This window comes from Euprymna scolopes, chromosome 45 (genome assembly GCF_053919585.1).
Source record: "Euprymna scolopes isolate OS-2025 chromosome 45, ASM5391958v1, whole genome shotgun sequence".
NCBI classification, from domain to species: domain Eukaryota; kingdom Metazoa; phylum Mollusca; class Cephalopoda; order Sepiida; family Sepiolidae; genus Euprymna; species Euprymna scolopes.
Window position 1 is genome coordinate 67,102,064 of NC_136526.1, and position 13,831 is coordinate 67,115,894.

Here is a 13,831-nt window from a genome sequence, read left to right on the forward strand (position 1 = left end):
TTCCTAAAATTACGAGACAACTTCTGTGTGTGTGTGCGTGTGTGTGTGTGTGTGTGTGTGTGTGTAACCAAAACGATATCTTTCTAAGACATTTTTTTAATAACATATACTCGTTTATTGAATTAAAGGTATCACACACACACACGCACGCACACACACACACACACACACACACACACACACACACACACACACACACACACGCGCGCGCGCGCCACGCGCATATTTAAAAAAACTTTATTGCATTATTATCATTGCTCCCAAAATGTAAATATCCCTGAACTTAGAACTCAGTTGATGTAGAATCGTTTCTCCTAGCAAACTCCCGGATATCTTAACACTAAGTGAAACTAACTTGCACCCTTCCATCCCCTCTAACCATTTATCATGTCTGGTTATCTTCCACTTTGTCGTAAGGATTCTGACAGACACATGCACGGACTTGGAGTCTGTATTCGTAACCCCTCCCCCAATGTAAATCTTTTCAATTAAATCCTATTTATTTTTTGTGTGATAGGTGTACCGCAAAATTTTTTAAGACTCTGTAGTGTGCCGCCACGTAAAAAAGGTTGGGAACCACTTAATGGTTGATGTCCCGACGAACTAGAAGCCTTTGTAACCGCTCGACATAAATACAATATAAACCTTACAAGCAGCAAAATCCCACCCCTTCACAGTAGAGATCCCTAGATGCCAGAACGCCTTTTACTCTAATAGTTTATTTCCCAGAACTGCTAGACTTTGGAACTCCCTTCCGGGTTCCTGTTTTCCCAACTGTACTGACATGCAGAAGTTCAAGTGTAGTGTGAACAGACATCTTGCTGCTCAACTCCCTACATAGTATCCCTGCAACTTATGTCCCCCGATAGCCCCCTACATCAGTGGGAATGTGCCTTGTTTGGGGTAAAATTGTAATTAAAAAAAAATGAGTCTACCGAATACATGACTCCATCAATAAAAGATTCCTTACCAGTAAAGTGACACTGTTTCCACGAAGTCCTTCTGCAAGCAATTTGGTAAGTTTACTGTCTCGGTACGGAATGTGACCATGCCGCTTCTTCGGATCACCGAGTGCAGATATACATTTCCCTGTAGAAAAGACAATTATCGATTTGTCATTACTTGAAGTATATATTTTTTTATTCCGTAGGAATTATACAAAACAAAAAAAAAAAAATAGGCACAAGGCCACTCAAAAATTGGGGAGAGGGGTTTTTGGTCAATGGTCATCATCCTCGTTACTGTAGCTTTTGTTAGTCTATGCACATTTTAGCGAGAGTTCTCACTCACAGCAAACCCACTCAACATTCCCAAATCCGTTTTTTTTTTCAGAGTTTGTATTACAATCCACAGAGATACGAAAACAGTGGTCAAAAATTAAAAAGTATAAAAAAATAAATGTTAGCACAGTTACTCTTCTACCTACCTGGAAAAGTTTGTAGTAGTTTTACTCACTTTAAAACGTTTAATCGCCGTGAAAATCATACAGTGTTCATTGATACGTGTGAACAAGAAAAATGGTGGTACAATGACTAAATATGCGAAATTTGGAAAATTTTCTTTTCTTTTTTTTTACACAGGCATCACCACATTATCAAGGCCAAGAGGCCACTCGAGGATAAGGGTTAAAGAGTGTACAGTAGAAATTGGACAATATAGTAATCATTAGTAATGAAAATTCGGTAAATTTGTTAACTTATATGGAACAGCTCATCAAGAACTTGTTTACGTTAGACTTGAAGACAACCATAGTGTAGTCAGCCGGAAAGCAGGAAAACGGAAGACAATTCCACAGGCGTGCAGTTCTAAGAAAGAAGCTTTGTTCATGGAATCTACGTTTAGATTTAGGCACAGATAAAGATTGGGGGAATTGAGTTAAAACTGAAAAAAACATACAAAATACTGTTAGAAATCCTTCCAATATTGATTGCTTTACTCGTTAAAAAAAGAAAAAAAGTTCCATCTGTATGGGAGTCATGGCACGGATTAGATAGTTATGTTTCGGTGTAACGCTGTGGTTGTTTTACGACGCTGATTTGTTGTATGGCTTTGTTCCATAACAGCTGAAGTCTTGTAACACATGGGTTTCAAGTTCTCCAACCTTACGGGGATTAGAAGGTGGAGTCGAAGTTCATCTTGATGTGCCAGTATTCTTCACTGTGAATTGTTGGATAATCACAAAGATGTGATACACGAATATGATGTAAAAATATATAATTACAGAATCCTCAGGAGTCCATCAAACTCTCTTCCTGATCTTTATAAATGATCTCCCAAATCACATCCTAAGATCATTCGTAGACATTTATGCTGACGACGCTACCATCTATGGCAGCACATTAAAGGCCATAAATGGTCCCCCCTTGCCAATCTTTCACGAAAAACACCCGTCTAGCTGAAACCACTATCAATAATTTCCCCCACTCTTTTCTGTGCTTAAATCTAAACGTAGATTCAATAAAGAAAGTTTCTTTTTTTAGAACTGCACGCCTGTGGAACTCCCTTCCTTTTCCCTGCTTTCCATCTGACTAAAATATGGTCATCTTCAAGTCCATCGTAAAAAAGTTCTTGATGAACCGTCCTCTTAATTAACCCAATTTCCCAAATTTCCACTACTAATAATTACTACAATATTCTTCCCTTTGACCACTGTACACTCATTAACACTTATCCTCGAGTGGCCTTCGGACCTTTATAAGTGGTGACTCCTTTGTAGGGAAAAAATAAATTAAAAATTATTATTATTATTATTATTATTATTATTATTATTATTATTATTACACACTAGGTGTTTTCACACAGGCCATCATCATAGAATTTACTTTGAGAATAACCTGTGGTGCTCACTGGAGTCTGAGTGACAATAAGTCTCCCTAGATTTCCAGTACTCACTACATCTTTCGGTAACTTTTGCAAATTAGTGTTTGCGAGTATTTACATGGGGAGGTTGGAGGTGTTTATTTCGAAAGCCGTTCTTAACATGGGGAGGTTGGGGGTGTTTATTTCGAAAGCCGTTCTTAACATGGGGAGATTAGGGGTGTTTATTCCGAAAAGCCATTCTTAATATGGGGAGGTTGGGGGTGTTTATTTCGAAAGCCATTCTTAACATGGGGAGGTTGGGTGCGTTTATACTATGTTGGGCAGGTCATAAAAAATTACCAAGATAACTTTCCATACACAAACAAAACAAAAAATAAATTTGTTCACTAATTCAAAGAAACAGAATTTTTATTACTCCCCCCCCAAAAAAAAACGCAGTTGCCATAATAAAAACATAAATAAATAAGTAAAATTTATAAAATTATTACGGTAGGTTGTTTGTTTTATTTTCTTTCTTTTCTAATTTTTATTGACTTCTGATCGTCGGTAGAATCCGGCGGTTTCCACATCCGCTGGCCGTTGCCAAGTAAGGCTAACGGAAAAACGGGCTTTAAACCGATATGTAAACTTATTTTATTTTTATTTTTATTTTTATTTTATTTTTATTTTTAGTTTATTTAATATTTTTATTTTATTTTTATTTCATTTTATATTTATTTTTATTTTATTTTATTTTTATTTTTATTTTTATTTTATTTTTATTTTATTTTATTTTATTTTTATTTTATTTTTATTTTATTTTATTTTATTTTTATTTTATTTTATTTTTATTTTTATTTTATTTTATTTTTATTTTATTTTATGTTATTTTTTATTTCATTTTTATTTTATTTTATTTTTATTTTTATTTTATTTTTATTTTATTTATATTTTTATTTTATTTTTATTTTATTTTTATCTTATTTTATTTTTATTTTTATTTTATTTTTATTTTATTTTTATTTTATTTTTATTTTATTTTTATTTTTATTTTATTTTTGTTTTATTTTTATTTTATTTTTATTTTTATTTTATTTTTATTTTATTTTTATTTTATTTTTATTTTTATTTTATTTTTATTTTATTTTTATTTTATTTTTATTTAATTTTATTTTTATTTTATTTTTATTTTATTTTTATTTTTATTTTATTTTTATTTTATTTTTATTTTATTTTTATTTTATTTTTATTTTATTTTATTTTTATTTTTATTTTTATTCTATTTTCATTTTTATTTTATTTTTATTTTATTTTTATTTTTATTTTTATTTTATTTTATTTTATATTTATTTTATTTTTATTTTATTTTATTTTATTTTTATTTTATTTTATTTTTATTTTTATTTTATTTTTATTTTTATTTTTATTTATTTTTATTTTATTTTTATTTTATTTTATTTTTATTTTTATTTATTTTTATTTTATTTTATTTTATTTTTATTTTATTTTTATTTTATTTTTATTTTTATTTTAATTTTATTTTTATGCTATTAATTCACCCTAACAAGGCAGAGTGCCACTTATCGTAGGAGATGTCCTTTTCTCCTCCTTGCAACCTCTATCTCACAGAAGAGATGTTGCGAGTTTGTCTCTGATGTATCGTTATTTTCATGGAAAGTGTTCGACTGAGCTTCAATCTATGGTCCCCCCTCGCCAAACTTTCACAAGAAACACTCGTCTAGCTGTAAACACTATCAATAATTTCCCCCACTCTTTATCTGTGCCTAAACCTAAACGTAGATTCCATGAACAAAGCTTCTTTCTTAGAACTGCACGCCTGTGGAATTGTCTTCCGTTTTCCTGCTTTCCGGCTGACTACAATATGGTTTTGTTCAAGTCTAAAGTAAATAAGTTCTTGATGAGCCGTTCCATATAAGTTATTAAATTTACCAAATTTTCATTACTAATGATTACTATATTGACCAACTTCTACTGTACACTCTTTAACCCTTATCCTTGAGTGGCCTCTGGGCCTTGATAATGTGGTGATGCCTTTGTAAAAAAAAAAAAAAAAAAAAAAAAAAGGTCACTATTTGGATCAAAACTACAAGAACATTATGTAGGGAATTGAGCAACGAGATGTCTGTTCACACTTCACGTGAACTTTTGCAATATAGTCAAGGAAGCAGGGACCTGGCAGGGAACATCCAGAAGCTGTTCAAAGGAAGAAACTGGCATCTAAACTAACTTGCTTTAGGAAATGACAAAAATGGCAAATCTTAATGAAGCAAAGAAAGAAAGAAAGAAAGAAAGAAAGGGTAGGGATTCGAGACTTTTGCTTTTTAGCATTCGTCCGATGTAAAAATCCGACGCCGGATTGTTATGAAAGAATTAAAAAGGACAGAATTAATAAGGAGAAAGAAAGGGAGTAGCTTATGAATTTTCTTTTACTCGTTTGGCCTCGTGCATTAATTTTTTATCTATCAGAAACGCATTTCTTTATTTTCACGTTAATGAACATATATATGACGCAATGGCTGAAAGCATAGAGGAAAACCTCCAATCTACAGTGGAATGAAGACATAAATGGATGGTAACATTTAATGCTGCTAAGACTAAGCTGCTTTCCTTTAACAATTACAAGAAATCTTCTCAACCACTGATACCTGAAAGCTCTTTATTCATATTTTCTCAGCTTAAAATTCACAGGCAACATGAATTGGAACAAATACATTGAGGTCATTACCAAGGTTGCTGCAAAGAAAGTGGGCTCCCTTTACAGTGCTAGAAAATTATTCACACCTGAAATTACTTTGTACCTCTACATGCATGGAGTATTGTTGCCTCATCTGGGCTCATGCATCTACCACAAAAAAAAGTCGATCAAACTCCAACCTCTGTCCAACAACTACAATATTGCATCTCCGTGTCTATTTTACAAGTACTTTAATAGGATGGCTGTTGCAAGGAAGATGGGTTCCATCTATCGTGCTAGAAGACTACTCATGCCTAAGAGTATCCTGTACCTCTACAAAGCCACCATTCGCCCATGCTTGGAGTATTGCTGTGACATCTGGGCTGGTGCATCTACCATTAGTCTCTCCCTCTTAGATAGGGTCCAAAAAGGGGTCTCCAATCTAATAGGTCCCACTTTGTCAACTAAGCTCCAACCCCTGTCCCATCACTGCAATGTTGCATCTCTATACCTGTTTTACAAGTATTTTAATGAGATGTATTCTGATGAACTCATAGCATTCGTGCCTCCTCAACGTACATACTCCCGACTAAACTTACGAGCAGCAAAATTCCATTCCTTCACCATGTAACAGAGCACGGACACACGTATGCAAATACCGAGCCGTGTGCAAAATGACGTCATGGTAAGGAAAAATAAAAACTATAAAAAGGAGAGTGATCATGTTAGAGACGTGGGTGACGTCACAGCCATAACGAGAAGTCATGTGTGACAGGAGAATGAGGAAATAAATGTTGTTACAAGAAACAGTGAGTTGTGACGGAGTCTACAATGTGTGGGTCCCAGGTGTCTACATGTTAACAACTGTTAGACACAATCCCAAATAGTAGCCCCTTACGTTCCAAGTGGCAACAAGCTTTGCTTGCCATTATAACATAATGCGGACGCGCATATGAAAATGCATGCAAAATGACGTCACCAGTAGGTTAAAATAAAGACTTTAAAAAGATCACATTAAAGACGTGGATAACGTTCGAGATCATGTGAGAGGCGTGAGTGATGCTCGAGAAGAGAGGAAATAAATGTTGTTACAAAGAAAAAACGAGTTGAAGTTCTTTTCTATTCTTTGACTCCTTTGCGATTGAGCATTACAACGTGTTGGTTTCCTTACAATGTTACACTATGAAAAAAAGTGAAAAAAATTCTTAAAGCCGTCCAACATATGCCATAGGTAAAATGAATGAAATAAAGATGGAGTATATAATACTGGTTATGACCCAATGGATTATGGGTACGTCTAGTAGTGGTATACGGAGGGCTTTAAATAAGTTTCCAGATGCTTTTCGTGCGGGCATTTTTTTTGATAATAGACATATGAAACTAGTCTTCTTCAAAGTAATCTCCTCCGGATGCAATGCATTTGTTGTACCAATATAACCACTTCTTGAAGGCCCCATGGCAGTCCTCTTGTGTGAGCACGTCAATGACCCTCATCACAGCCTCTTTCATCTCCTCAATTGTCTCATAACGACAGCCTCTAAGGTTTTCCTTGAGCTTAGGGAATAACCAAAAGTCACAGGGAGCAAGGTCTGGACTATAGGGAGGATGAGGAACTGTCTTGATGTCCATCTTGGTCAAATAGTCTGTGACAAGGATGAAGTTGGTACAAACTTTGCACAAATCTTTTGCGTCTTCAGTTCCTCATGAATAATTGTGTGTACAGTTCCCACACTGACATCAAACTGTGCACTTATTGTCTCTATAAACACACGGCGATCTGACTTCCTTACTCATCCCACACCTCACAGACTCCCTTTCTTGCCACTCAAACACTGATGTTCGATTCATGCAAGATGGTCCAAAAGCAGTATGAAGCATTCCATTCGTTTAAAACCGAATGTTATTTCATATCGTTTTTCTAAAGTATCCTCGTGTCTAGATTGCATTTTTTGAAATTCGTCAACTGTAACAATCAGACTTTAGTAGGGTGCATTCCAATTCCTGTTGTAGCTGTCCATTTGAACATGAAATCATGAAAATTAGTCAGTCATCTCATAAGATGCATAGCAACAACATACTGAATTTTCAAGAGTCTACAACAATTTGAAATGTCTGCACAAAAAAAGTCTGGAAACTTATTGAAGGAATCTCACACAATCCGAGCAATCACAAAGCGACACATGTTTGCATTTGGTATCAAATTCTGCAGTCGATCGGATCTGTGAAAAGAATATGTTGTCAGTTTTTGACGACACTGGGACACTAGCTATTCACTGTTAGAGAATTTTCTGACTTTTTAGCTGCAAACATGTTAATTAGTTTGTGAACATTTTTCACATACTTTCACACAGTATTTAGGATTACTTCAAGCTATGACGTAATGGAGCAAGATTTAAAGATTAGAAAATGTGGCAACAACAAAAAACGATAGACTTTTTTTTTTTCTTTTTTTTCTTTACTTCCCCATATTATCATTCACTAAACTAATCGTTTTTATGGAAACAATGGATAAAAGTCATAAGTAATAATCAGTTCTAGGTGGCAGTCATTTCGAGGTTGAAGGTTCAATCCCCTATGCAAAGCGATGTGAAAAATACAATTATAAGTTACTTCTTTTATAGAAATCACTCCAGACAAGGCATGAAGCAGGGAGCTAACAATAACTAAAAAAAAAAAAAAAAAAAAAAAATTCACGGTTTAAAACTAGCTAACGATAAGTGTTAGATGGATAGATACGGACACAGAAAATAACAATCCCCCTCCCCGCCAGAAACATTGCTTATGGAATGTGAGGACTAAAGGACAAAATAAGAGAAACAAGAGGTACGAAATGCTATTTGATAATTGAACGTCAAACAAAAATAATAATTGAAAAATTGAACGGTTAACTTTAATAAAACAATGGTGAGTGCAGCCGCACTGGATAAAAGGCTTAAAATCAATCATCAAAAGATGTCAGATGTCAAAAGTCACAAGCGATTACATAACAGTGGCTTGAATTGAGAGTTTCAGTTTGGTGTGCAGAGGCCGAATGTAAGTCACTGAATTCCTTCGTGTGTGTCTTCCTCTTACTAACCCACCATCCCTCTCTAGGAGTGTCAGAAGTCGCCATTAAAAAAGGAGTGATTAATTAGACTCGCTAAATAAAGTTATTATTTATATAAATCAAGATGTTGTGCTTATTTCAAGTATGGCCGCAATACTACAATTACTCATCCAAAAAACAATGCGACTCATCCAACACTAAGCAACTAATTCCACACAATTGAAACTATCCCAACACCAAGCAACTCACCCAACACTAAAAGACTTTTGTTGATGTTATTCGATTCAATCATTGTCTCTTCGGTGACGCAGGAATCGCGAAATTTTTCGCTTCCTGAAAAAACAAAGAAAAGAAAGTAAAAGTAAAAGTAAAAAAAGAAAAAGCACAAAACATTAAAAAAAAGAAAAAGAAAAGAAAAAGAAAAGCACAAAACATTAAAAAAAAAGCACAAAACATTAAAAAAGCACAAAACATTAAAAAAAGCACAAAACATTAAAAAAAAAGAAAAAGAAAAGAAAAGCACAAAACATTAAAAAAAAGAAAAAGAAAAGAAAAGGAAAAGCACAAAACATTAAAAAAAGCACAAAACATTAAAAAAGCACAAAACATTAAAAAAAGCACAAAACATTAAAAAAAAAGAAAAAGAAAAGAAAAGCACAAAACATTAAAAAAAAAGAAAAAGAAAAGAAAAAGAAAAGCACAAAACATTAAAAAAAAGCACAAAACATTTAAAAAAAGCACAAAACATTAAAAAAGCACAAAACATTAAAAAAAGCACAAAACATTAAAAAAAAAGAAAAAGAAAAGAAAAGCACAAAACATAAAAAAAAAAGAAAAAGAAAAGAAAAGCACAAAACATTAAAAAAAAGAAAAAGAAAAGGAAAAGAAAAGCACAAAACATTAAAAAAGCACAAAACATTAAAAAAAGAAAAGGCACAAAACATTAAAAAAGTAAAAAAGAAAAAGCACAAAACATTAAAAAAAAAGAAAAAGCACAAAACATTAAAAAAGAAAAGGCACAAAACATTAAAAAAAAAGAAAAAGCACAAAACATAAAAAAGAAAAAGAAAAGCGCAAAACATTAAAAATAAAAATAAAAAGAAAAAATATCGTACATAAACACATTTTCACATTGAAAAAATTTTTTTTTTTTAACTTAGATTCATCATTTATTATAAAAAATTTAAAACAATTCATTCACGAATAAACAATAACTTTACATCCAACGACAATTTATTAAAAGATAGCAATGCCGTGTATGTTTTTAAAATCTCCTGTAAAAGAATGTGTCTCTAAACGTAAATTCCATGAACAAAGCTTATTTCTTAGAACTGCACACCTGTGGAACACTCTTCCGTTTACCTGCTTTTCAGCTGACTACAATATGGCCGTCTTCAAGTCCAATGTAAACAAGTTCTTGATGAGCCGTTTCCCTTAAGTAATCCAATTTACAAAATTTACACTTCTAACGCTTACTGATATTGTCCTTTTGACCACTATACACTCTTTAACCCTTATCCTCGAGTGATCTCTGGGCCTTGATAAGTGGTGATTCCTTTGTAAAAAAAACAAAAAAACAAAAAAAACTGGTACATTGGCATGACTAGAACTAGCATATCTCGCCAGCTAACATGTCACCTGTCTTCCCCTAACAAGTCCATCGACCAACACCTTGTAGCACATGACACCTCCAAAACGAATTTAGAAACATATTAATAAAAAACACCGCCATTTTATCCGTCTTACATTGTAACGTGCGTCTACCAATCATTGAAGCCCTACTCATTCATATGAACGAACCCAATCATCAATCAGGCTTAATATAAAAGGAAAGGCACGCTTAAGTGCTTTTAATGATTTTAAATGATTTTAATCGACTTTTCAATAAACTTATTAAACGCAATTTTTAATTCATCACTCGCCTGAAGACGACTCGTGGAAGTCGAAAATGTTCGCAACTATGGTCAATTTCTTTTTACATCCAAACAGAACGTTTGAACATACATTGGTTTGCCAAAAAGGGGGGAAAAAATGGATCGCAAGAAAAACAAACAGGAATTATCCCTGCTGTTCAACAAAATATGCATAAAAGACTTAATTTTACCGATTTTTGTTTTTTCAACATCTACAAGACTCTCGTTAGTTCGTAAGTCCTTGTGTAGGCCAATCCTTAAAGTGACATTACATTTCTGAATTACTACAAACTAGCGGGACCTGTGGAAATTCCACAGCAGACTTTTCATATGTAATATATTGATGTTGGCATTCTGTGGATGTTTAGCATAGATGGACACGCCTTGATATTATTGTAGCTCTTTTGTTAAAACTGCAAAAGTATTTATCTAAGCTAGCAGGGACGCCCAACATAGCCCGATTGTAAAATACGCTTAAATATCATGTTTTAATTTATGCAGATTTCGTATAATTATAGAGTCAATTTTCTATCGATTCTTAGATATTATTAAGTTGTGATTTCAAACAATATATAGATAAATATATATATATACTTGTTTATTGTTATATAAACATGCTCACATCCCGCTGCTACAAATAGCCACTTGTTTCAATCAAACAACAGATATCATCAGGCAGCGACTTGACTATTCAAAAGTTCAATGAATAAACTATTAAAAAGATTATCCATTGAATAAACTATTAAAAAGATTATTCATTGAACTTTTGAATAGTCAAGTCGCTGCCTGATGATATCTGTTGTTTGATTGAAACAAGTTGCTATTTGTAGCAGCGGGATGTGAGCATGTTTATATAACAATATAACAATAAACAAGTATTATCAGCTCTTTTTATTGAGCACTATCTAACAACCTCGTTGAATTCATTAGTCCATTACTTTTGAATATAAAAAAAACCCGAGTATATATATATATATATATATATATATATATATATATATATATATATATATATATATATATATATATATATATATAAGGTTAGTGGGAGAGCCCTCAACAGAATGTTCGATATTAAGAAAATTTCCAAAATGAAGAAAAGAGAGATATAAACAGAGGCTGAAGAGAGTCTGACATAAACAACCAATTATTATTTCTCTTTATTTTGGATTTGAAACCGACGGTACTGACGTTGTTCTGATCTTCTATAACACACACACATACAAAAACATACACAAGCACATACATATAACTACAAAACTCATATCTATACATTTTCGTATATATATATATTTTATATATATATATATATATATATATATATATATATATATATATAAACTTGGGTGCATGAGCTTCAATAGAAACTGAAACCCAAACTTATGAAGAAAAAAAAAAAAATGTATATATGCTGTGTATTCCGACGTATAAGGCGACTGTCAGATAAGACGAGGTACAAAATTGGAGCAAATTTTCATAAATTTATCATATATCCGTTGTATAAGACGACTGCTAAATCATTAAACCATGTTTGTTTAGCCTAGGCTACAGATTGCAACACCTGATATCTTATGAAATATTGTTTTTTTAAAGATGATTTTTTTTAACTATAAGTGTTGTCTTATATGCCAAAATATACAGCATATATAACTTGAGTTCCTTCAGTTATAATCGAAACCAAAACCAAAACTTATGAAGAGTTATTTGCAAAATTATTTATTACAAGAAATGGAAGGTCATAACAATTAAACGACAGTCACTCGAAGCAAAAAGATGTAAGTGTGACACACAAAATAACACACACGCTATCATATTAATATATAGATATATTAGGTACAATATAATATTCAATATTAATATATAGATTAAGATTTGGTATCATATTAATATATATAATAACCTTGAAGCTGCCATTTAATCAGTACTATTTCAAAACGCCTTATTATTATTAGTGTTGAGAAAATTAATTAATTAATTGGAATGGGAAATTGAAAAAAAAATCTTTTTAGGGTATCGGAATCGGTTGGAAATAATTTGTGCCTTTTTTTTTTTTTTTTTTTTTACACAGTGGTCAAAACTTATCAAGGCCCGGAAGCCACTCAGGGATAAGGGTTATTGCAAGTACATTACGTTAGTGTGCAGATTTGATGAAGTGTTTACTTAAGAGGGCGGTTCATTAGGAATTTGTTAATGTTGGACTTGAAGACATTCAAGTTGTAGTCCAGTGGGAAGCAGGCAGACGGCACAGAGTTCCACAGACGTGCAGTTCTAAGAAAGAAGCTTTGTTCATAGAATCCACGTTTTGATTTAGGCACAGATAAAGAGTGGGGGAAATTTTTCACAGTGGATTCAGCTAGACGGGTGTTTATCGTGAAAGATTGGCGAGGGGGGACCAGAGATTGGAGTGCAGACGAGCACCTGCCATGGAAATAACGATAAAACAAGGAAAGGCTCGCAACGTCTCTTCTGTGGGAGAGAGGTTGCAGGGTAGAGAAAAGGGCATCCCTCACTAAGCCACGAAGTCTATGTTGTACTCTGTCAAGGCAGGATAGGCTGTTTTTAGCAGCTCCTGCCCAGATATGGCAGCAGTATTCCATCTTTGGACGTACTTGGCTTTTATATAGATAGAGAATTGCATCAGTAGTGAGATATCTTCTGGAGCGGTAGAAGGACCCCACCATCTTTCCAGCGACCTTGGCAACAGACTTGATGTACGTGTTCCATTTCAGATCAGGAGTAAAGGTCAAACCCAGAAGCTTGTCAAAACACGGGGCCTCTCCCAGACGAGAGCCATCCATCCCAATTGATGCCAGATGGGGATCAGAGCGTTGATGATGTAAGGATAGGAGTTTGCTTTTAGATGCATTAAAGGTAACCAGCCACGTCTTCCCCCACTGAACCATGCGCTCGAAATCAGAGGAGAGAGAATCAGAGAGAACTTTGTCATTTACAGCCTTTGATTTGTTGCCGTAGATGGTCGTGTCATCAGCATAGATGTCAATGAATGATTTTAGTATGTGTTTAGGGAGGTCATTGATGTAGATCAGGAAGAGAGTTGGGCCCAGGATTGACCCCTGAGGGACTCCAGCATTAATACTGCAGGCCTCTAATTTTTGTCCATCTACCACTACTCTTATGAGCCTATTGGAGAGAAATGATTTAATGATTGAGAAAACATTTCCAGTAATACCATAGCTGGAAATCTTGTGAAGTAGACCCTTATGCCATACCTTGTCGAAGGCCTTTGATATGTCAAGAGCAATTGCCATAGAAAGGAAGCCTTTGTCAAGAGATTCACTAATCCTGTGAGATATAACCGTCAGCACATCTGCGGTAGATCTTGCAGAGCGGAAACCATATTGTGTGTCACTAAGAAGG

At 33.5% G+C, this 13,831-nt stretch overlaps 1 protein-coding gene across 2 annotated transcripts in view; it reads right to left on the reverse strand.

Annotated features, from left to right (window-relative positions):
- The window catches only part of LOC145269869 (kinesin-like protein KIF12), a 244,814-nt gene that overhangs the window by 151,436 nt on the left and 79,547 nt on the right, over positions 1 to 13,831 (reverse strand). For both annotated transcript variants that reach the window (XM_080125611.1, XM_080125610.1), the window contains 2 exons: positions 8,790 to 8,873; positions 971 to 1,089 (listed from right to left, as the gene is read on the reverse strand). In XM_080125611.1, coding sequence (XP_079981737.1) covers positions 971 to 1,089; positions 8,790 to 8,873 — 203 coding nt within the window. The remainder of the gene's footprint in view (positions 1 to 970; positions 1,090 to 8,789; positions 8,874 to 13,831) is intronic.